General features: G+C 46.8%; 1 protein-coding gene across 2 annotated transcripts in view; it reads left to right on the top strand.

The window, feature by feature from the left end:
• The window catches only part of ADGRD1 (adhesion G protein-coupled receptor D1), a 129,992-nt gene that overhangs the window by 16,388 nt on the left and 89,835 nt on the right, over positions 1-23,769 (top strand). For both annotated transcript variants that reach the window (XM_053959641.1, XM_053959640.1), the window contains 7 exons: positions 1,054-1,118; positions 2,144-2,299; positions 4,146-4,205; positions 5,465-5,594; positions 6,721-6,831; positions 8,512-8,587; positions 11,794-11,935. In XM_053959641.1, the coding sequence (XP_053815616.1) occupies positions 1,054-1,118; positions 2,144-2,299; positions 4,146-4,205; positions 5,465-5,594; positions 6,721-6,831; positions 8,512-8,587; positions 11,794-11,935 (740 nt within the window). The remainder of the gene's footprint in view (positions 1-1,053; positions 1,119-2,143; positions 2,300-4,145; positions 4,206-5,464; positions 5,595-6,720; positions 6,832-8,511; positions 8,588-11,793; positions 11,936-23,769) is intronic.

Below are 23,769 nucleotides of genomic sequence, written 5' to 3'. Positions count from 1 at the left end.
TCCTTTTGGACCTGTGAGAGAAATGTGTCCTCTGTATGCATCTAGTGTTGGATTGCACTGAAATTCCACACTCCTGGCAAATAATAACTCTTGGTCAGATGTAGATGAGAAGAAAATTTTATTTCTCTATCACAAATGACTAAGAAATCGCTTTGTGCTCAAAGGAATCAATATTTTTTAAATGGAGCAACTGAAAGCCATCCAGAATCAAGTTGATTATCTCTGTCTTGACAAATCATTTCTGACATGCTCATATGGTCATTTTCAGTGCACCATTTCTAGCCCTGCTCTTTCATTTGAGGGTTCCTCAGTTTTGCTGCAAGCACTGGGAGCATTTCCACTGCCTTTGAATGTTTTTCAGGTCCTCAAATAGTGCAGATTTTCTGATGGGGAAAAGCCTTTCTGAGCTTGCCTTTGTGGGTGTGATTTTATTTGGCACTCAGACAATTCAGACTCGAGATCTGAGTCAGCTTCAGCAGCTGGAGATGGGAGCTGAGGCTTGACCCTCGCTTTTCCAGTGTCCCAACATTCCCAGAAATAAATATACAGAAATAAAACAAGGTCTTCCATGAAACTGTCAGAGCTGCCCATGGATCATTATTTATTGCTGATAAGACATAGGATTACCCTAAAGAGTTTCTGTAAATGCTGGGGAAAGAGCTGGAGGAGAAAGATGGATGTCAGTGTTGGAACTGTGCAGCTGGCCTTTTCTTATTGAGGTATAACAAAATTATATTGTAATTTCCTGTTTGCAAACAAAGATTTAAGTATGTGAGACTTAAACTACTGCAATGCTCATCTGTAATAAGATGATGGAATAAAACTGATGACAGAATCAGAAAATTATTTTTTTAACAAGGCTGTGTGGTTACAGTACTGGAAATAAATAAAATTCACAGAATAGCAAATCTGTTTCTTTCAGTTACAACTGATTCAGCCTGAGGTGAATATATATATATATATATATATATATATATATATATATAAAATTATGTATCTGATATAAAAAATCCAGATTTGCCAACACCCTAATTTGTGTTTGTATTTTCCCAGGTGTACAAGTTCTGCTCTCTTCAACTCTTCCCTGGTCTCTGATGACAACCACTACCAACCCTGTGGTAGGACAGTGCTCAGAACTCTTTTCCATAATGGCAGAATGTGCATAAATCAGAGTTACAGACCCTCCTCCCTGCTTGATTTTCATTCATGGCACTTATTTTCGTACCTCAATTATAAGTGCTTTTGGACACGCATAGGCAGAAGTTTTAGCCACTATGGGGAGATGGGAACACAAAGGAAATTCTTGCTAAATAAAATATTTACTATATTAAAAAATGAAAAAGTAGCAACTTCTGAAGCATTACTATTAACTTCGAAAATATAGGAGGCTAAAACCATTTTGATAGTTTTCATTTTGTTTCCTTTAATATTAGAAAAAAAAATCCCACCACAATAAGAAAATTGGTTTCCATCTGTTTAGTAGAAGTATAATGAAAAAAATGAAAACTGATTTTTCATATGGAGAGTGCTACAATTACCTGTTGTGGTGTATTAGTGTATTCTCACGTTCTTGCTCTCTGCAGTGTCAGAGTTCTGTTGGTTTTATTTCTGTCTTCTATCAGTTCTTGTTCACAGAAACTCATGACAGATCTGAATTAATGTTTGAACTAATCTTCTTCCTTTTTCCCTCTTCCTTTTTCCCTCTTCCTTTTTCCCTCTTCCTTTCTCCCTCTTCCTTCCCCCCTCCCCGTGTCCATATAGATAATTTGGGATATTCTGTGCTGAGTTCTGTCCCTGCTGGGGCAGTACAGATAATTTGGGATATTCTGTGCAGAGCTATGTCCCTGCTGGGGCAGTACAGATAATCTGGGATATTCTGTGCTATGTCCCTGCTGGGGCAGTACAGATAATCTGGGATATTCTGTGCTGAGTTCTGTCCCTGCTGGGGCAGTACAGATAATCTGGGATATTCTGTGCTGTGTCCCTGCTGGGGCAGTACAGATAATCTGGGATATTCTGTGCAGAGCTGTGTCCCTGCTGGGGCAGTACAGATAATCTGGGATATTCTGTGCAGAGCTGTGTCCCTGCTGGGGCAGTACAGATAATCTGGGATATTCTGTGCTGAGTTGTGTCTCTGCTGCAGCCTCCCACCAACGCCTACCAGCCCATCATCGCGGCGCTGAGCCGGGACAGAGGCAGCTCCCCCTCGCCCAGCTCCCTGCTGGGGCACCTGCAGAACGTGTCCTTCAGCCTGCCCAACAAATCCCTGTCAGAGCACACTGCCCTGAGCCTGGCCCAGGTGAGTGGGGCTCCCAGGTGACCCTGGTTTCTCCAGAACCTGGAACAGCCAGTGCAGCTTGGAAAGCTTTTGCTCATTGCAGACACCACCTGCTTTAGGGAGCAGCAGAGGTTGAGCAGAGCCAGTTGAAATGTCTCTCTAGTCCCTGGAGAGATTTACTTTATGCCTTTGGACCCATCATGAGCAAGGAAGATGCTGAGGGGCTGGATCTCTTCTCCCGGACAACAAGGACAAGGGGAAATAGCCTCAAGTGGTACCAGGGGAGACTTCAGTTGGATCTTAGGGAAAAATACTTCCCTGAAAGGGTTGTCAAGCACTGGGACAGCCTGCCCAGGGAAATGGTGGAGTCACTGTCTCCTCTGAACTGGGTTCAAGGAATTGATTTTATTCTAGCTAATCCACAGAGGGCAAAAAGCAAGCAGGTGTTTTCTGCAGTCTGAGCCGAGAACAAGGGGCCGTGTCTCACTAACATAAAGTTATAACATAGAGTGCTGGAAAGTGCTGGGCATCTAATTCCCTGATTTCAGCAGGCTGGAAGCCATTATTGCAGTAATCAGCTCTGGTCTCGCTGCTGATTGTTCCCCTAAGCCTGAAGGTAATTCCAGAGTGACAAGGGCGCTTTACTCAGACAAAAATTACAAATAAACCTTCTGAAAACGACAGGGACAGCAATTAGGAGACTTTGCTAAAAGCTTAGCATTTGCAAACTCTAAAGCCTGGATTTCACGGATCACAGTTTAATATGAAGCAAAAGCCCTTCTAAAAAGCTTCAATACTCTGTTTCCTTTGTTTTCCTGAAAAATTCCTATGGGCTCTACATTGCAGATGGAGCACCATCCTGCCCCACACCATACCTGTTTCCCACATCACTGTTTGGGTGCTCATTCGTGCTGTCTGATGCTGCTTTGTGTGCCATGACAGTGATTTGCAGACAGGAATGTGGGACATGATTATCTCTAGCAGAGCTATTTTGGGATGTAAATACAAGAGAGTCCTGATCATACACGGCGACCCTGTCATTTGCCTGATTGATGTGAGGCTTTGTATTGTCTGCAGCTAATTCTCTGAGAGACAGGCACTGAGCATGCATGTGATTTTCTGTGGAGTTATCTCTGCCTGATTGTCGTACGCCTCACAGCACCAGGAAATTTGATTTAAGTGATGTGCAATAAACTTTCTGATTACTGACACACATTGTAATGAATCGCTTCTGACAAATCTGACTTGGGTTTTGTCATGTGGTGTCTTCCACATTTCACAGTGGAACTTCACTATATTCATTTTCTGAAGGCTTTTTAATAGATAAGTTTAAGCTGGAAATGTGGGTTTTTTTCTTTACTTTTCAGTGCAATTTTCTGTGCTCCCTTTTCCCCTTCTGTGTGTGCATGTCATGGACTCCCCAGGATGGGGCTGGGTTTGGACAGTGGCTGTCCCCACCTGCAGGGTCCCAGGCCAGGGTGGGACCATGGGAGGTGTCCCTGCCTGCGGGAAGGGGCTGGAAGGAGATGATTTTTAAGGTCCCTTCCAAGCCTCTGTGATTCTACAGATGCCATATGAGTTTAGATAAAACAGGAGAGTAAGTTCATTCAGTCTCAGTCCCAGTGTTGGCTCAGCTGTAGTGACTGCACCTTGGGAGCCACACGGTGCTGGGGCTGCCAGTAAAATAATTGTCACCACACAAAACATGCTGAGGATGCTGGCAGGTAGAGATGGATCTGTGACTGCAATGGAAGTGGGCTTGTCATCTTAACATAAACCTGAGAAAAATCCTAGCAGAGATCTGCCCTGAATGCTTGCCAGGAGATGTAGCTGATTCATAAGTAATTGAGTTTTATTTGTCTTTTAGGCATTTTTAAAAGCTATTGAAGACTTTCTGTTACTGTCTGACTGGATTGATGGACCAGAGGTAAGACAAATGGGCTCAGGTCTGTGATTTCCTTCAGCTGCACAAATCCACATGGATGATAACAGAACTGGTAGTTACTATTACTTCACTTGCTGGGACTTTTTTGGCACTATAACTTATTTTATCATCTGTCACTGATGAAATACCTGCAGGGTGAATCCAGAAATTTCCTGAGGATTTTGCTTGAATCTTAAGAAAACACAGATTTCAGAAGAAAGAGCTTTTAAAGTGAGAGAAGGAGAAGCTAAAGCACAGGGAGGTCTCATTGAAGTGTAAAACGCTTTTAAGACAAAAAGATGTCTAATTGATTTAGATCTTGGCATCACATCCTTGATCATCTCTGGTGTAAATGGATTTCAGATAAAATAGGTTTCCTTTTCACTGAAACATGCATTAACTCTGAGATTTTATGAGTCAAGTTTCAACCTGGAAGGTTAAAATTGCTTTTATACTGAGGAGCATTTGAATGAAGATCAAAGAAGGGCCAAACTGCTTGTGTTCCAAGGAAGATCTGATACCAATCTTTATATATTGTCAAAAAAATTCTGCACAGTTCTTGGCCTCATTCTGCTGGATGCTGAGTAGAGCTGAGCTGGCTGTCAGAGGCTTTGGCTGTTCTACAAACAGCATTTTGGGAGGTTACGCTCTGGCTGGCCTTGGTGTGTGTGACACTTTCTACAGGGAGGGTGGGAGCCCCCTGAGCTGGGCAGGGGTCCAGGGGCAGCCTGTGCTGTGCTTCCAGTCCCTGCTGAGCCCTGTGCTGTGCTCCCAGTCCCTGCTGAGCCCTGTGCTGTGCTCCCAGTCCCTGTGCTGTGCTCCCAGTCCCTGTGCTGTGCTCCCAGTCCCTGCTGAGCCCTGTGCTGTGCTCCCAGTCCCTGTGCTGTGCTCCCAGTCCCTGCTGAGCCCTGTGCTGTGCTCCCAGTCCCTGTGCTGTGCTCCCAGTCCCTGCTGAGCCCTGTGCTGTGCTCCCAGTCCCTGTGCTGTGCTCCCAGTCCCTGCTGAGCCCTGTGCTGTGCTCCCAGTCCCTGTGCTGTGCTCCCAGTCCCTGCTGAGCCCTGTGCTGTGCTCCCAGTCCCTGTGCTGTGCTCCCAGTCCCTGCTGAGCCCTGTGCTGTGCTCCCAGTCCCTGTGCTGTGCTCCCAGTCCCTGCTGAGCCCTGTGCTGTGCTCCCAGTCCCTGTGCTGTGCTCCCAGTCCCTGCTGAGCCCTGTGCTGTGCTCCCAGTCCCTGCTGAGCCCTGTCTGTGTCTGTCCCTCCCCAGAGCCCCGCGGTGCTCAGCAGCCTGATCCACACCATCGACACGGTGATGGCTCACCTGTCCCACAACCTGGAGGGGAACTCGGAAGGGAACTCGCTGCCGCTGACCCTCGAGGGCTCCTCGGCCGTGGCAGGTGGGGCTGGGCAGAGCTGCTCCCTCTGCGTGTCCTAAACCCTTCTGTGCTTGAGCTCTCCTTCGCCAGCACAAAGCAGAACCCATCATCTCCCTCTTTGGAGTGCCAAACTGAGTTTTATTTGTCATCATCTCCCTCTTTGGAGTGCCAAGCTGAGTTTCATTTGTCGGTGCAGTCAGGCTGGAGGTGAGGGCTCTGGCTGTGCTTGAGCTTCCCTGGGGTTATCTGGGGAGGAATTCAGAATAAGTGTTATGTGTGAAGGATTGAGTAATGCTATGCTAATAGAGTTAAAGGGCCTAGAGCTCATATGCAGCCCGTGGAGGTTTGGGTGCTACAAAACCTTAATCTTTGCAAGGGTTTTGCAAGAGACTGAAAATGATAGGAATAGTTTTGACCTTTTTGGAGAATTTTATTTTACTGCAGGTGAGCATCTTGGCACCTTAATTTCATCTGCATCTTTGGATGCTGCAGGTGTCAGAGGTGTTTTATCTGCTCTGGCTGCCTGCTTTGCCTTGTTGAGACCCCTCTGAGGGGTGAATGACCTGAGCAGTCCCAGGAGCATGCATCACTCTGCATGCTTCTCCCACGCTGGGATCCTCGGGTGCAGGAGTGCAATAGTGCCTGCAAGTGCCAGTGCAGTACTGCAATAGTGCCTGCAAGTGCCAGTGCAGTACTGCAATAGTGCCTGCAAGTGCCAGTGCAGGAGTGCAGTAGTGCCTGCAAGTGCCAGTGCAGTACTGCAATAGTGCCTGCAAGTGCCAGTGCAGTACTGCAATAGTGCCTGCAAGTGCCAGTGCAGTACTGCAATAGTGCCTGCAAGTGCCAGTGCAGGAGTGCAATAGTGCCTGCAAGTGCCAGTGCAGTACTGCAGTAGTGCCTGCAAGTGCCAGTGCAGGTGCAGGAGTGCTGCTGCTCTGCTCTGCCTGCCCTGGAGGCTCGGGCTCTGAGCCTGGCTGGAGATCCGTGGGGTAACAGCAGATTTGGACCTGGGGGATTCACCACGCTGCCTGCAAACATCTGGGGATTGAACAGAGGAGCTGCAAGAGCTCTTAGGGAAGGCTGGGTGAGCACTCAGGGGGTGTCGGGGAATTGGTTTGCTGACGTTTCTGTCTGGGTTATCACACAGATTACGCTGTGGTCAAAATGCATCCCCAGACCCTGAATGTGTCCCACTATCGATTTCCATCTCGAGGGCAGAGCTATATTTCCATTCCCAGTGAAGCTTTCCATGGAAAAGGTAAGGAAAAGATTAGAGAGAGAAGTGGACTTGTGTGCACAGGGTATCCAAAAATTATTTTGCTTTATAACAGTTTTTGGTTCACTTCATTTTTCCAGGTAACTGAATTGATCCCTGTGAGTTGCACTGAGTCTGAGCAAGCAGCAGTGGTCCTGTCAGGCTAACGAGCAATTAATGTGGTGGAGTTTTCATACTAATTGGATTAATATTGAATAATAGAGCTGAGCAACAGAGACTGAAGCCATTTAATTCTGACACATTTTTACATCAGAGAAGCCATAACTTCCTAATTATTCTTTTAAATTATCTGAACTGGTTATTTTTAAGAAATTCTAGGATGTCAGGTCAGTTATTACCTATCCCTTCATGCAAAATTGGTCCTTTGTATAAAACTAAACTATAAAATGACAGGTTTAAGCAATACAGCTACAGGAACAGAATGAAGATACAGACTACACTCATGGCAAAAAGGCAGAACTCAGAAATCCATACCTATGCAAAAATTTTAACAATCCCAGAAAGAAGCCTGGCTAAAATCTGTACCTTTAGTCAAGACTCTAAAACAACAATGTTAAGTTAATTATCTATGCTTTAGAGATTGAAGGAACCCATTTACAAAACCATCTACTTCCATTCTCAAATCTTGAAAATCTGACTTAGGTGCCCTAAATTCCAGCCCACAGAATTTATTCACCCAGAGGCTTTTCTGCTGTCACCTCTGGAGAGGGATGGTTGATCCCTCTTTCATAAAGTGCAAAGTTAGCTGAAAATAACCTGCAGTGAGAAATTCTCTGATAATTCCTGAACTGTCTGCTTGACTTGTGGTGACAGATTTGTTTCTTTGCTCTGGCTGGAGACCGCAAGTCCTCCCAGGTTTGAATAAGTACAATTGCAAGGCAACTTGTAATGCCAAAAATAGCATGTGAGAGGAGTTTTTTTTTCCTTTCCTACTTCTACAGTTCCTCACCATACAGATTTTCTTTGATTTTCCAGAACATTGTCATGCTTTGTATCCTGAAATGATCCAGGGCATTAAATGTTTTACTCTTTTCCAGCTGAAGCTCACTTCTGAGCAATTTCAGCCTTCAGGCCACGCTTCTACACTGTCCAGACGAGCTAACCTAAAAAGTCTGTTATTTCACCTTAAACAGCTGGCACTATAAATACTTGGAACCCGACAAAAAGGATAGTAAAAGACATCTGTGTGGCTCACTCTGAGAAAACACACATCTGTCTCTTCACTCAGATGCTGGAGAGCCCAGAATCACCTGGAATGTGGGCAGCAAAGAGAGCATTGGGACTGATGGTCTGGCTGGAGCTCCCGCAGCTGCCAGCCAGTGCTGGGGTGGCCTTGAGGCCCTGGGGGCTCCCAGGGAGGCACTGCTGTGTCCTGCCACCCTTCCTGCTGCTGGGGAGTGTGTTATAATTGACAACTGATGGCTTTAGCAGCTGATTTTGGAGGTGCAGCTGTGCAGCACAGGCATCCTTGTACTTCACTGGTGGTGTCTGTGCTGTGCAGGATGTTCACACCTTCAGCAGAAAACCAGAACCGTGCAAAAGCAAAGATGTGAAGGGCTGTGTGAGTCAGGGCTCTCCATGAACAAGAGTTGCAGCCCTGGGAGAGAAGTCCTCTTGCTTGGGACTGCTGCTCTGAGGAATAACCCTGTTCCCTCTCCACAGCCTGGATCACCATCGTGGGCCTGCTCTACCACAACATGCATTATTTCTTCAGTAACATCAACCCTGCGGACACCAGGTGAGTAGCTCGGCCCCCCAGGAGGTAACAGCCTGTTCATTGCTGTGGTGATGCACCTTGGCACAGACATGTCCTTATCAGCTGGGGACAAATGACAAGCCATAACCCTGCTTCTGCAGAGCTGAGGGCGTGCAGTCATTAACCAGAGGGGGATTAAAGTTTACACTACGTGTTTTATTTTAGGTGGCAATAAAATTGATTCCATAGAGACATGTTTGTCTTTCTTTGTCTTCTCCTTCTACTCATCAGATCTGGTACTAGAATGTCATAATTTAATCTGTCTCATAAAAGGAAATTGCATTTTTTCTCACATATGAAGATAAAGCTTGCACTGAAATGAAACAAGTAGGAGAACGTAACATCCCTCCTTAGACAAAATCTGAATCCTAATCCTAGAAACCCATAAGGTAATTTTATAACAGGGGACCAGGCAATTCTTTAAGGACCTCCTGCTTTGTGCACTACCTTAATGAAGTCATTAGCAGATAAAGTAAATGCAGAGCCGTGTCCCTCTGCAGTACAGCTCCCGGGGGATTTCTGCAAGGCCATTTGTGCAAACCATTACCCTGTCCTCTAAGCAAGTGCATGCATGACAAATGGAAACAAATGTTTTCATTTGACTCTCTCTGGGGTGTGTGGATCAGTTCCCACTGTCAGTCTTTCCCACTGGGCTTGCTGCTGCCAGCAGGAAAGGAGCAGCATCCCAGCCCCAGGGACTGCCAGGGGTTGCCTCCCTTCCCTGCCTCACCCCCCTGTGCCCCTCAGGGCGGAGAGCCCTGCCCTGCCTGGCTGATCCAGGCTGATACAGCCAGGTGCCCCCTCAGCCACTCCTGAATGGCATTTCCCAGTCAGTACAGGCTGTGCTGCCTGCCCTGCTCTCTCAGGAGAAGGACTCAGCTCACACAAGTGGCTGTAAGGCAGCTCTGCCACCACTGAGCAATATTTTGTACTTACATGAAGAAATGGAGGCAATAACTTATGAGAGCCTGTGTTTTCCAAAGAGGAGGATCAATGCAATTTGTTAAGGTAATAAGATGTAATCTCAATTTTTCAAAGGGAGAAAGAGAATTAAAATGATCCTGAGTCAGGTCAAAGTTTATTGAAGATGTTGCATATCAAAGCTCTGTATTCTGATGCAGTGTCACAGATCCTGGGGCTCTGGTACAGCAAATGGAACAGATATGTCATCTTCGAGTGCCTTCCCTGAAATCTGTGGGTCAGGACGACCTGGAGATCCTTTCCTGTTCCCCTGAGCTGGGTTTGATTTCAGCACTCATTTTGAGAATGAAGGGTCTGCCCTGTCACAATGTTAAAAAACCACAAAGTCACTGGAAAATAAATGTTTCCTAGATTTCTACATTTAATTCAAACTGCTTGAAATGTTTGCAGTATGCAATACAAGATCATGTCCTTAAAACTGTAGATGCAGGTCTGCCCAAACCAGCATCCAAAAAGGTAATAATTCAGGGAATGCTGCCTTAGCAATTTTTCCTCTGTGGAACCAAACCCCAGGTACTCAAAGATGTTTTAAAATTAAGTATGCACTTCTCTTCTGCTTGCTTTTCTTTTTTGTGCTCTACTGTTATAACTTTTTTTCTTACTTTTCAGTAGAATAATTTTTTTCTCAGAGTAGTTTGTTTGAGAGAATTTCTTTTGTGTTTCTTCTACCACTGGGCTACTTAAACACCTGTAATTTGAAACCCAACCTTTTTCTTTTTTTGTGGTGGAAAACCAAAACTCTTGGAGCTTTTGTGCTGTACAGACACAGCACTATTTTCAGACTATGTAAATATCAGTTTCTAAGGGGAGCAGTTTTGAGTCTTTACCCAAAGGAGATGGAGCACAGCAATGTTTGGAGCCCATTCTGCTGCTGCTCACAGGCAGTTTGTGTAAATGTGGACCTGACACCCAGGGCCAAGGTGAGGAAAGGCTTGTGCAGGCACAGAAATACCAATCCCTGCTTCTGGTGCAGATTTGTCACACTTCAAAATTCACCAAGGTCTCTAAAGGAAAAACAAACAGATAAAGGCTGTGGAAAAAGCATCCACGCTCTTCATCTGTGTGGGAGAAACCTCAAAGTGTTGGACAATGAGTTGAACTTTGTGAGTTCTTATCTCAACTTAAATTTGTTGTATCAGAGTAGTAAATTCTGCCTTCAGATGAACAAGTTCCATTCCTGTGCTGGTTTCTGGGAGCAGAAGTAATCTCTGGTACTGATGGGTTTTTTAAGGTCAGAACTGAGGGGTTCTGCTAAATGAGTTCTGTGGCCCTGCCAAGGAGCTGAGTGCAGTTATTTGAAAGTCTGATGTAAGGGGTTTTTTTTTTTGTTTGTTTGTTTTTTTTTGGTTTTTTTTTTTTTTCTGAAATAAAAATAAGAAACCACTGCAGACAGATGGTGGGTGTAAGCAAGGTGGTTTTCCATTTGTTTCAAACTGGCCCTTTCCAGGTGGGCTCCGTTTGGGAGCCCTGGCTAGTGGTTAATTCACCAGGGCTCAAATTTCTTGTGGTAAAACCTATTCATCCACCTGCTCAAGGGACACATGACAGTAGTCATTTAATCCTGCAGTTTGTTACTGAGAAATGGGTCTCAGTTACTCCTAAATGTGTGAAAATGCCAAACTCATAAGTTTTACCTTAAAATAAGGGTTCCTATGTACTGCAAAATGACTTCCCACTAGAATAAATTAATTTCCAGGACTAATCAGCTATTTAGTCCAGTTCAGCTGTCTGTATCGTGACCTGTCTTTCCCTCTAACAAATCTAACTGGACATCATCATTTTTCAAGGTAAAGCTATAAATCACTTCTAAATGCATTCCTATGTTTATTATGTGCATTTTGCCAGTGTGCCTCACACACTGATTTATCTGTTTGATCAGGCAGCCTGAAAGCCCCTGCAAGTTTCCCCCTCACTTTGCTCAGGGTATTGTTTAGATCCTTCCACAGGATTCTCTCTAATTCCCTCAAACACTTTCAGCAAGGCTTGTAAACCTTTGCAAGGAGGAGCAAAGTGAAGGAGCACCCTTGATGTCAGTCTCCAGAGCTGTTCCCTGTATTTTATAGGATCTTTTGGGGCCAGACCTTGCTGACCTAGAGGAACTCGTTGGCTTGAACAAAACAAGGAGGTCCTGTGCTCCTCTGCTGTTATGTATGAACTAAAAAACCAGTTGTTATTCTTCCTCCTTAACATATTTACTTCTTTCCAAGGATTGCTGAAGCTGCGGCCTACAAAGGCTACATGATCTCAGCCAGCAGTTTCCTCATCTCTATCAAGGTGGAACCTCTGCCCCAGCTGTCCCACAACCTGTCAGGATCTCCTCTCATCACCATCCAGCTCGCCCACAGGCTGGTAAGTGAAACAGGAGCTGCTGCTCTGGGCTGCACAGAGCTTCCCTGCCTGCCACCGCCTCTTTCTACTTCTCTCAGCATTTCTGTGGGCATTTTTAGTAGCAATTCCATTGCCATCGGTGGCTACAACATTCTGTTTTCCCCACCATTGTGGCTTCTTTTCCCACCGCTGCCAAAGGCTGGTGGGTGCTGGTGCTGGAGGAGGAGGGCCCGGTGCAGCCTGAGCCTTTGTGTGTGTGCTCTGCTGTGTTTGTGCAGCCTGCAGCACCCCGAGACCCTTCCTGACAAAATTCACTTCCTTCTCAAACCACCACACCATGAAATGCTGCTTTCCCACTGGAGTGCTCAATCACAAGAACTCACTTATGGCTTCTGCTTTTTGATCTTGGTCCACACAGAGATAACTGAGGGGATTTGATGGTTTGATGTCAGCGGGATGGAGGAGAGTTCAGAATCTGAGGTGCTTGGAGGAGGCAGTGCAGCATCTCTGACCCACTTACAGCCATGAATGGGAATGGCAAGGAAGGATTTAAATTCTTAAACATTTCCTAGAATACATCTCTTAGATGTTCTCTGAATATTTTATCATATTTTTCTTTCAAAGCTATTTTCAAGCCAGTTTATCTTCTTTCTGTCGGGCCTTTGATAAAGCTGGAGTGAGCTCCAGGAGCACGGAGAATCCCTGAGGCCCAGGAGTGAAGTGTGTTGTTCTGCTGACAGTTTTCCAAACTGAGATGTCCCGAGAGGCCTCTTAGAGGTGGGCACTTGTGAAGAGGGAATTTTGCGCTCTTAGATCATTTACAAAATGCACTGTGCTGTGTTTACCCAGGTTCCTCCTGGTGCTGCAGCGGTGGTGATTTACTAGCAGGCTCCCAGACAAACCTGTGCTTTTTTGTCCTTTTTTGGGATGCAGATAGGAATGTTGCATTTATCAGGCACCTTTCTTTGCTTCAGCCAGCAGAACCCCTGAGAACGTGGAATGATCCTGGCTGACTGTACCCTCTGTGGCAGACAAGGTGGGCTGGGAGCCTCAGGCTCCACCTAGACCAGTGTGTGCTGCAGATTTTGTGTCAGGAGAGCCTGGCTCCTCTCACAGAGCTCCTCTGGCTGATGGGCAATGCAATCACAATGTACATTGAATTTGACAGGAGGACTGCTTGCCTCTGACATCTCTAGCTTTCAGAGTGTAATTGCTCATTTGGCTTTTAATTAATGGTTAAGTTTAACACCAAGGAAAGGGTGAATAGATGATTCCAGCTGTGCCTGCGTGGGGCTGCACTGGGCCAGACCTGTTCTCTTGTACACTGCCATGCCTCCCCTGAGTCCCATGGCACCATTCTGGACAATATACATTTAGACAGCTGTAAATGTGCTTAGGGAAATGACTTCAGCAAGTTTACAGAAGTAAATTCAGGTGAATTTACTCCAGCAGGCTGGGAGGTGGCTCCGTGCCCCTGGCAGCTTTCAGCTGCCAGCAGCACAGATCCTTTCTGGTATCACTTCACTCTGAAGTGCTTTCCTTTGGTTGAGTAGGGCTCCTCATGGAATAACAGTAGAATTTAAAATGTGAAAGAAATTCTAGCTGCAAGATCACTGTGTTAAAGTAGGTGCTTTAAAGAGTAACACTCAAGTTATTTATCTAAGTTTGTGACTGAATAATATATTTAATCTGAGAGCATAAAAACTGGCTTAGAAACCTGTTTTATCCATTATAATACTGCAGTAATGGGAGAAACATTTGAAGTGGATACCATTTCATTCTTATAGCTGTTTGTTTGTTCCACATAATTTTCTCAGTTTAGCAGAGGAAATTGAAATAAGAAAAAGTAAAAAATACCAAGTCCAAACAAATAGTTTTTCTTTATTAAGGTTTGTCTGACTTCTTAATTCCTCTTCTTCTAATGTGTGTAGGAAAAATGCCAATCACTGAGCAACAGAAAGCAAAAGGAAGTTGGAATAAACCAAGTCTATTTTAGGAAATAGTTACAAAGCAAATGCCTGTGAACTGAATATCACCTCTTGAAACAAAACTTCACAGAGCATTTATCATCCCACAGCTTAACTCCCAATGAATTAAATCTTCCCTTAGGCAGGAGCTTCTCTGAAATTGTCTGCAGTTCTCACATAGCTCTGAGGAGCTGGTGAGGTGAGTAAATTTCCCTCTTTTTTAAAACACTAGGCATTTCAAACTGGGACTGATGTCTAATTAATTAGGGAAGGATACAGGGAATATCTCTCAGGGATGTGTCAGCGCTTCCCTTTGCAGAGAGCAGCGTGGGGCAGAGCTGGGGCTGTGGGGCTGAGAAGTTACCTCAGAGCTAATGAAAACCCTGTTAATTCAGGGTTAATTCAGGTTAATGCATGGACCAGGGGGAGCAGACTGGGCTCTGCCGGGGGTGTTGGCTGTAATTGCAGCACGGTCTCTGTGAACACTGAGGATATTTCATTTCTCTTTTTCACCAGCAAAACTGTGCCTGAATTAAGTCCTCTAAGAGACAATTTAATGCACTGAATTGCAATGGTCAGTTTTTATTCAGGAACACTTCAGGGACAGACAGACATTTTTTTGACAGATTTAAAATTGGTGATGTTCTGCTGTTCACCAACTCGGATGAAGTTCTGTGTCCAGCAGAAGAGAGCCAGAAATTCAGAGAAATCCACCAACACCCCCCGGGCGTGGGGAGGATGTGGAGACTGAGGGTGGTTTGAGGCTGGAGACAGCTCAGTCTTGACCTGTCCAGATGTTTTGTAGTGAGGCAACAGTACATTTTGTAAAATGATTATCTGAAAAAAATCCTGTTTCCAGCAAGATGTTTTTCATAGCAGGAACAACTAGAGAAGAACTAACATTTCACTTCTGTGATCCAAGAAATTACAGCACAGGGTAGAAATTTAGAAGAGATGAATGTCAAGGCTGAAATGCAGCACAATGTGCTCTGGAAAAAGTCAGAAGAGGCATCAGAGGAGGAAATTGTGTCAAACTGCACCAGTATTTTGTAAAACCCGTATGGCTGCATAGCAGAGGCTACATAGCCTCAACCTTGATTTTTGCCCATGCTGAAGTTACAGTTTGACATTCCTGGGGACAAAGTGGCTGTAAATTCTTGAGTTTCAGGCAACTTTCAGCTGGTAGGAACAGCAGCAGGGTGTAAATCCAGGCATGTTTGGTACAAAGAGGGCACAGAACTGCCAGGGACAGTAAGGTGGTGGGACAGGAGGGCAGCAGTCACAACCTGGGTGAGCTCTGTGGATCCCTCACTCCTGACTGGCACTCCAGAGAAAACTGCCTCACATCTGGAAGAAAACGTCTTGTACACTAGTTTCAGCCACTTGGAGTTTTCTCCAGGGCTTTATATTCTCATTGCTCTTTGCAGAAGAGGAACATGTGCAGCTGCAGTTTTGGAGAGTTACGAGCTCCTGGCTGTTGCACCCTCTGTGAGAATCCTCTCATGAAGATTAGATGCAAATTGGGAATGCTTAATGCAGCTGCTTTTCCCTCAGATATAGTTTGGGGCAGTGCCACTTTAAAGAACTGTTTGGTTCGGGGAAAAAAAAAGGCATGTTTTACTAAGATACTGCAAGTCAGGGCTAATTTAGCATTGTTCCATCTCAGTCCTTTGCTCAGCGTGGCCCATTTTAACAAGCACTGTGCTTGGGGAATTGAGAGCTGTTCATCCTTCCTGCCATGTTCTTGCACTGAATCGTTGAGCAGCTGCTCCTCTCCTCGTTTGTGAGGAGCTGCCTCTGCTCTCCCACTTTGTGCAGGGAGTGCTTCCCATCAGGACCCTGCTGTGACCCTTCCTGCACCAGTGAGGCTTCAGCAGCTTCTCCTCTCGATTATCAGCTTCTTCCTTCCTTCAGCAGCTTCTCCTCTCCATTATCATCAGCCCCTTCCTTCAGCAGCTTCTCCTCTCAATTATCAGCTTCTTTGTTCCTTTAGCAGCTTCTCCTCTTGATTATCATCAGGCCCTTCCTTTAGCAGCTTCTCCTCTGGATTACCAGCTCCTTCCTTCCTTCCTTCAGCAGCTTTTCTCAATTATCATCTCTTTCCTTTAGCAGCTTCTCCTCTCGATTATCATCAGCTCCTTCCTGCTGCTGCTCCCGGTCCCCTCTCCTGCTCCTGGTCCCCTCTCCTGCTCTGTTCCTGGCTCTCCCAGTCCCCTCTCCCGCTCTGTTCCTGGCTCTCCCAGTCCCCTCTCCTGCTCCTGGCTGTCCTGCAGCAGAGGCAGGAGCTGCAGGAGCTGCAGGAGCACTTCTGCATTCCCAGGGATGCTGCCGTGCAGGCACCACAGACCTTCTCCACAAACTCGGCCCTGTTCACAAAACCGCTCCTCACTTGTCCCTTCTCACTGAGCTTTTAATGAGGCAGTGGGACTTTTGCCTGAAAACTCACCCAAACCCCATCCTTTCCTCTCTCTTTTTCTGGCCATGCCACACCCTGAGATTTGTTTAACATCATTACTGATAAGAAAATAAAATAAGGGAAGAACCAATTCCCGTTGGTATACAAATATTAGTACTGCCATGAGAGAGGCAAATCAATGTGAAGCCAATTAATTTTTATGGCAACTAAAGTGTTGGCTAATTTATATATTGATTGAGGAAAAACAATAAATCTTGCCCACATCTGCAGAACGAAGGTATAATTTTTCAGTGGATGGACATTGACAGAGAGAACTTGACTAAAATACAATTGAAACTGTGACTCTTGCAGAATATACCACAACTAAGCAAAAAGAAAAAATAATAATCAAGCTCATGATTTTAAAATCAATGCAAAGTTTGGCACTTTGTTATACAAGTTAAATCCTTGCTATAAAGAATACAGGAACTCCATTGAGTTCACATGAAAAGTGAACATAGTTGCAGCTCCTTTTCTTGTTTCTGGACAACTTTAAAACCCCAGCAGTCATGATGATGAAATGCAGCACCTCTTAACAATACAGCAAGAGTTTTCTTTCGTTAATGTTATTAACAGAAACATCCCAGAACTTATTTTCTCATGGGACGCCATTCTAACAGCCTGGAAGGTTGAACTAACAAAAAATATAGATTTTTGTCAAGCACATTGTCTGCTCTAAGAACCAGGATTGCTTTGTGATAAGCTCTAATTCATAGAAGGTTTAATTTCCATGTCAAAACAGCTTCAAACCTTTGGAGACCCAAAACTTCTCCTGTGTTATCACTCATTCATCATGAAACGAGTTCTCAGTATTTCTTTGTAAGAGAAATAGCAGGATATGGGTAGTAACAGGAAATTAATTAATTTGTCTGTATTTCTGTGTCATAGAATATTGAAGTTTTTGCATGTGAAACTCCCCTGTTGGCTTTCAGTTAAGAGGGACTAGAGCAGGATTATTTGAAAGCTGCCTGTTGGCATGTCAGACACTTTAGGCATGAATGATGAACGTGAGGGAGTTCACTTTGGTTTTGTAGAACTCAGAAAGTGTAGTTCATCATAATGAGGGTTGAAAAGTTTTTTTCAACTGTTCTGGTGATAAAGGAATAGTGGGCAGTTTCAAAATGGAAAGAATTTATAGTTAGGAAGAGGAGGATTTGAAAACTCTACAACTCCACTTAAAATAAATTGATTTCCTCACCCCCCCCACATTAAATATTCTCACTTTCTGCAGGACAATGCTGTGAGTATTGCCTTGGACACTGAGTGGGAAAAGCAGACCGTGATCTGCCTTAAGAGTGGAGCAGAAGAGGGAAGTTTGAGGGAGAAGGACCTGGTTTACAGGGCAGTAGAGGCAAGGAACTGTTGTTCTAGCAGGAAATGTGCAGCTGCTGGGGAGGGATTTTCCCTTTTTGAAAGAAAAAGAAGAGCAGAGTCCTTCCCAGCTGCAGAGGCAGCACGGGCTGGCTCAGAGCACGTTCTGGCAGGGCAGGGAGGAGCTGCCTTGCAGGAACTGAGCCAGCTCTGCACTGCTGCCAGGGCTGCACTGCTGCCTCCTCTGCACTGCTGCCAGCTGAGGTTTGGAGTTCTGCTGCAGCTCCTCAGGACCCTCACTGTGACAGGAGGGAGGGAGAGGCTGTGTAGAGCAGCAGAGCTCTCCCTGCACTGGGGGGGTGCTGTGGTGGAGTTAGGGGCTGGCACACACAGCTCAGAGCTCTCCCATCCCATGGGCTGGCACACACAGCTCAGAGCTCTCCCATCCCATGGGCTGGCACACACAGCCCCAGCTCTCCCATGCCCATGGGCTGGCACACACAGCTCAGAGCTCTCCCATGCCCATGGGCTGGCACACACAGCTCAGAGCTCTCCCATCCCCATGGGCTGGCACACACAGCTCAGAGCTCTCCCATGCCCATGGGCTGGCACACACAGCCCCAGCTCTCCCATGCCCATGGGCTGGCACACACAGCTCAGAGCTCTCCCATCCCCATGGGCTGGCACACACAGCTCAGAGCTCTCCCATCCCCATGGGCTGGCACACACAGCCCCAGCTCTCCCATGCCCATGGGCTGGCACACACAGCTCAGAGCTCTCCCATGCCCATGGGCTGGCACACACAGCCCCAGCTCTCCCATCCCATGGGCTGGCACACACAGCTCAGAGCTCTCCCATGCCCATGGGCTGGCACACACAGCTCAGAGCTCTCCCATCCCCATGGGCTGGCACACACAGCTCAGAGCTCTCCCATGCCCATGGGCTGGCACACACAGCCCCAAGCTGAGCTCTCCCATCCCCATGGGCTGGCACACACAGCTCAGAGCTCTCCCATCCCCATGGGCTGGCACACACAGCTCAGAGCTCTCCCATCCCCATGGGCTGGCACACACAGCTCAGAGCTCTCCCATGCCCATGGGCTGGCACACACAGCCCCAGCTCTCCCATGCCCATGGGCTGGCACACACAGCTCAGAGCTCTCCCATGCCCATGGGCTGGCACACACAGCCCCAAGCTGAGCTCTCCCATCCCCATGGGCTGGCACACACAGCCCCAGCTCTCCCATGCCCATGGGCTGGCACACACAGCTCAGAGCTCTCCCATCCCCATGGGCTGGCACACACAGCTCAGAGCTCTCCCATGCCCATGGGCTGGCACACACAGCTCAGAGCTCTCCCATCCCCATGGGCTGGCACACACAGCTCAGAGCTCTCCCATCCCCATGGGCTGGCACACACAGCTCAGAGCTCTCCCATCCCCATGGGCTGGCACACACAGCCCCAGCTCTCCCATGCCCATGGGCTGGCACACACAGCTCAGAGCTCTCCCATCCCCATGGGCTGGCACACACAGCCCCAGCTCTCCCATGCCCATGGGCTGGCACACACAGCTCAGAGCTCTCCCATGCCCATGGGCTGGCACACACAGCTCAGAGCTCTCCCATCCCATGGGCTGGCACACACAGCCCCAAGCTGAGCTCTCCCATCCCCATGGGCTGGCACACACAGCTCAGAGCTCTCCCATCCCCATGGGCTGGCACACACAGCTCAGAGCTCTCCCATGCCCATGGGCTGGCACACACAGCTCAGAGCTCTCCCATCCCATGGGCTGGCACACACAGCTCAGAGCTCTCCCATCCCCATGGGCTGGCACACACAGCTCAGAGCTCTCCCATCCCCATGGGCTGGCACACACAGCCCCAGCTCTCCCATGCCCATGGGCTGGCACACACAGCTCAGAGCTCTCCCATCCCCATGGGCTGGCACACACAGCCCCAGCTCTCCCATGCCCATGGGCTGGCACACACAGCTCAGAGCTCTCCCATGCCCATGGGCTGGCACACACAGCTCAGAGCTCTCCCATGCCCATGGGCTGGCACACACAGCTCAGAGCTCTCCCATGCCCATGGGCTGGCACACACAGCCCCAGCTCTCCCATGCCCATGGGCTGGCACACACAGCCCCAGGCTGAGCTCTCCCATCCCCATGGGGCACTGAAGCCACTTCTCCCTTGCCCAGCGTCACTCTCAGGTAGAGAATGAATGAACTGATTGCTCAAGGGGATATCTAATTAATGAACCTGCATGGAAAAAAATATCCTGTGCACTTCAGATTGGTTCTCAGTAAACAGTGTGAGTTATGCTGCTCCTTGTCAGCATTTTCTACAGTAAGGTTTTTATTTGCCCGAGGATGTTTTAAATAATTTCAATGGCAAGAGCTCCAGGAGCCAGTGCTGTGTTCTTCATTCCTTGTTTCTGTCTGCTATGATAATTGACATCAAATACAGCTTGAATAGCCAGCAAAAGAATAAGTTTGGAGAAAGTACCAGACACACCAAGGAATTTAGTTTTCTTGAGTGATTTTGTAATTATTCAGCTACACTGGTGAAATCTTACTGGTTCCCATTTGTCATTAGGGATGCCAATTCTACCCTGAAAATGATTTGGAATTTCAGATTTGGGAGAAAGCTTTTTTGTTTGTTTCTTTGTGGTTTTTTTCCATCTCAATCTAAAAGTAAGTTTTCTTGATTTTTGCATATGGCAGACATATGGTAATTTTTTAGGAGTATTACTTAAAGGCCCTCAGAACTGGTTTGATTTTTCTTTATCAAGAAAGTCAGCTTTGCAATATAATGCTATTAATTTGCACTCCAAGTAATTAAAAAGCTAGAACAGTATTGAAGTTTTCTTCTAACCTCTGATTTCTCAGTTTCACCTTCTCTGTAATGGTTGCTTTGTGAGTCATACAAAACTTTTCCCCTAGTTTATTCAATATTGAAGTCCTGATTTCCATTGATTTTGATATGTGAAACTCTTTGTATTGACATGATCTATTTTCTAGTCAAATGCTTTTGTTTGTTTTTGCTCAAACTGAAAACATCATTATAGAAATGGGCTCAAGCTTTAGTGGGACCAGGTTCTCATGTGGAGTCAGCCAGCAGAGCTCACAGGGGTGAATAAAATGGTGCCAGTTTGGACTAAAGGACATTCCCAGGTTATTGCACAGCCACTGCACTTCCAAAATGGCCAAAACTTTCCAAAATGTGACTGCTGCAAGCCTGGTGAGCAGAGCAGTGAAAGTGCACCACGGTGAGGGCGTTATTTCAGAGAGGCACATCAAAGCTTTGGAGCTTTAACGGTCAGAGAGGAGTTGTTTGGTGAGTGGTAGAGCACACTCCAGTGAGGAGGCTGAATGTTCCCTTTCTTGGTCCTGCACTCAGTGTTGAGTCTTCCTAAACTGTCACCAAGGAGCTGTGACAGCTCCACGTGTTTCTCCTTGGCAGGGCGTTGGGCTCGGTGTAAATTCCTTTGAGGCGCAGGAATGTTTACGTTGAAAATCCGCCAAGAGTTAGACAAAGTGTTAGTGGGGGTAAAGGCGGCGTGGGTGAAGGAAGAAAACCATCCAGGGAATAATCCAATGCAGCTCAGGAAAATCCAGCACCAGCCCTGTTTCTGCTTCAGACGAGCAGAGCTTTGCTGCGGGGAGCAGCTGCCAGGGTGACAAACAATCAAAGTTCAGACAAATAATCAGAGTTCAGATCCTCTGGGGCCTGGGCTCCTGCAAAGTGACCAAGTGCTGGCAGCTTTTCTCCCCAGAGCCTGGCTCAGTAAGGCCGGGGCCACTCTGCATCTCCTGGGCAGGGCTGTGCTGAGGGGGGCTCACGGGAGCCCCAGCCCAGGGCTGGCAGTGCAGGGGGGGCTCCTGGAGCTGGGGCAGGAGCCAGCACAGCTCAGGGCTGTGTGACAGGGACAGTCCTGCCCTTCCAGCCCACTGGGGTTTCCTGCCAGTAGAGGATCTCCTGTCTTGTTTCCTTTTGGAGCTTCTCTTTAGGGCTGAAATGCACAGGGATGCCAAAGCAGCCTGGGAGTGGCCAGCTGGGGGATGAAATGGGATGTTGTGTGCAAATAGCCCAGGATCAAATCCCACAAAATCCTCTGAAGGCAGCGTGGAGGAAACAAGCTCCTTCAAAATTTGTTATTAAAACTGATCAGTTATTTTAAGGAACAAGGAACCTTACACTTATCTAACCACCTTGAAGTACGTGATGTCACTTTAAATCATGTATTACACAGTGAACCACACAAACATCAGACCTAAATATATCCTGTGAACATAAAACCTGAGGAATGATAGAAGAATTTCCCATTAAAAATTTATAAAGAATTTGCAGAGACTTAGTGCTTTATTGTGGTAATTCCGTACACAAGGGAACAAAAGCATAACTTCAGTATGTAGTATATTTCTATATTGTATATTTTGATTCTTCATAGTCTGCAGACTGTTGATTAGCTTCTTACTTCTCTTGATTTGAGTATTTTGTATATCCCAGATTTACATATTTGACCTCATTCTCTGGCTCTCTCTTGAGGAAAGTTAGAACTCAGTATATACTGTCAAAAAAAAAAAAAAAAACCATAAATATTCTTCCACTTCAGGGAAAAAAAATATTTTGAGTTTGCTTCCTGCAACTATCAACTAGCCAGCAGAAAACAAATGTACTGGCAAGAATATTTAGCAGAGCAGCAAATTTTAAGTGGTTGCAGAAGACTGTTCCTGGAAAGCAGACTCCAAAAAGGAAGCTGTGACCTTTTTTCCTAGGTATCTATTATGTTTTGGATGTTTTATACATAATTGCCTGACTCTGTCTTCACTAAAGAAATGTTGAAACACTTGGAGATTTACTGGATACATATAGTGATCAAATGTTTAAAGGCAATTAATCAACACAAGGACTCTGTTCCAGTGCTGCTTCTCAGAGAGATGCTTTTCACTTACCCTTTCCTGCTGCACACATTTCATCCTGGTATTTGCTGCTGTGCAAGTCTTGCAGAACATCATCTTATTACTTGAAATCTAAGCTTCTGTGTCTTCTTGTATTTTCTTGTGATTCATTGAGGAGTTTTACTTTCAGGCCCCAGCTTTTGGATCTAGCTTTGCAGTGCATCGGTGCTGGCCAGGAGTTGGCTGGCTTCTGAACGGGAGAATACTGAGCCAAAATGCTGCAGGTGAATTTGCTGCCCTTTGCTCGCAGTGAGGGGCAGGCAGGATTCTGCCTGGCCCTGGGGAGGCTCAGGGGACAGGAGGAGCAGTGAGAGGGACATGGAGTTCCACTCAGACGTGGAGTGAGTTCCACTCAGACGTGGAGTGAGTTCCACTCAGACGTGGAGTTCCACTCAGAGGTGGAGTGAGTTCCACTCAGAGGTGGAGTGAGTTCCACTCAGACGTGGAGTGAGTTCCACTCAGAGGTGGAGTGAGTTCCACTCAGAGGTGGAGTGAGTTCCACTCAGACGTGGAGTTCCACTCAGAGGTGGAGTGAGTTCCACTCAGACGTGGAGTGAGTTCCACTCAGAGGTGGAGTGAGTTCCACTCAGACGTGGAGTGAGTTCCACTCAGACGTGGAGTGAGTTCCACTCAGACGTGGAGTGAGTTCCACTCAGATGTGGAGTTCCACTCAGAGGTGGAGTGAGTTCCACTCAGAGGTGGAGTGAGTTCCACTCAGAGGTGGAGTGAGTTCCACTCAGACGTGGAGTGAGTTCCACTCAGACGTGGAGTTCCACTCAGAGGTGGAGTGAGTTCCACTCAGACGTGGAGTTCACTCACTGCGGCTCCAGGGGCTGCAGGGGCAGCACAGCAGCTGTGCAGGGCCAGCTCTGGGTGTTTGGCTAGCCAGTTACCCACTGGGGTAGCCATATACCAATTGGGGTAGCCACTTACCCACTAGGGTTGCCAGTTACCAGTCTGAGTGGCCCCTGGGGTAGCCAGTTACCAGTCTGAGTGGCCCCTGGGGTAGCCAGTTACCAGTCTGAGAGGCCCCTGGGGTAGCCAGTTACCAGTCTGAGTGGCCCCTGGGGTAGCCAGTTAGCTACCAGGGGGTAGCTCCAGGATGGAGCTGCTCCCTGGCTGTGTTTGAGCCCCTGGCTCGGGCTGTGCTCGCGCGCAGTT

This window comes from Vidua chalybeata, chromosome 18 (assembly GCF_026979565.1).
Source record: "Vidua chalybeata isolate OUT-0048 chromosome 18, bVidCha1 merged haplotype, whole genome shotgun sequence".
Classification (NCBI taxonomy): Eukaryota; Metazoa; Chordata; class Aves; order Passeriformes; family Viduidae; genus Vidua; species Vidua chalybeata.
This window is presented reverse-complemented; position numbering and strand designations above follow the sequence as displayed.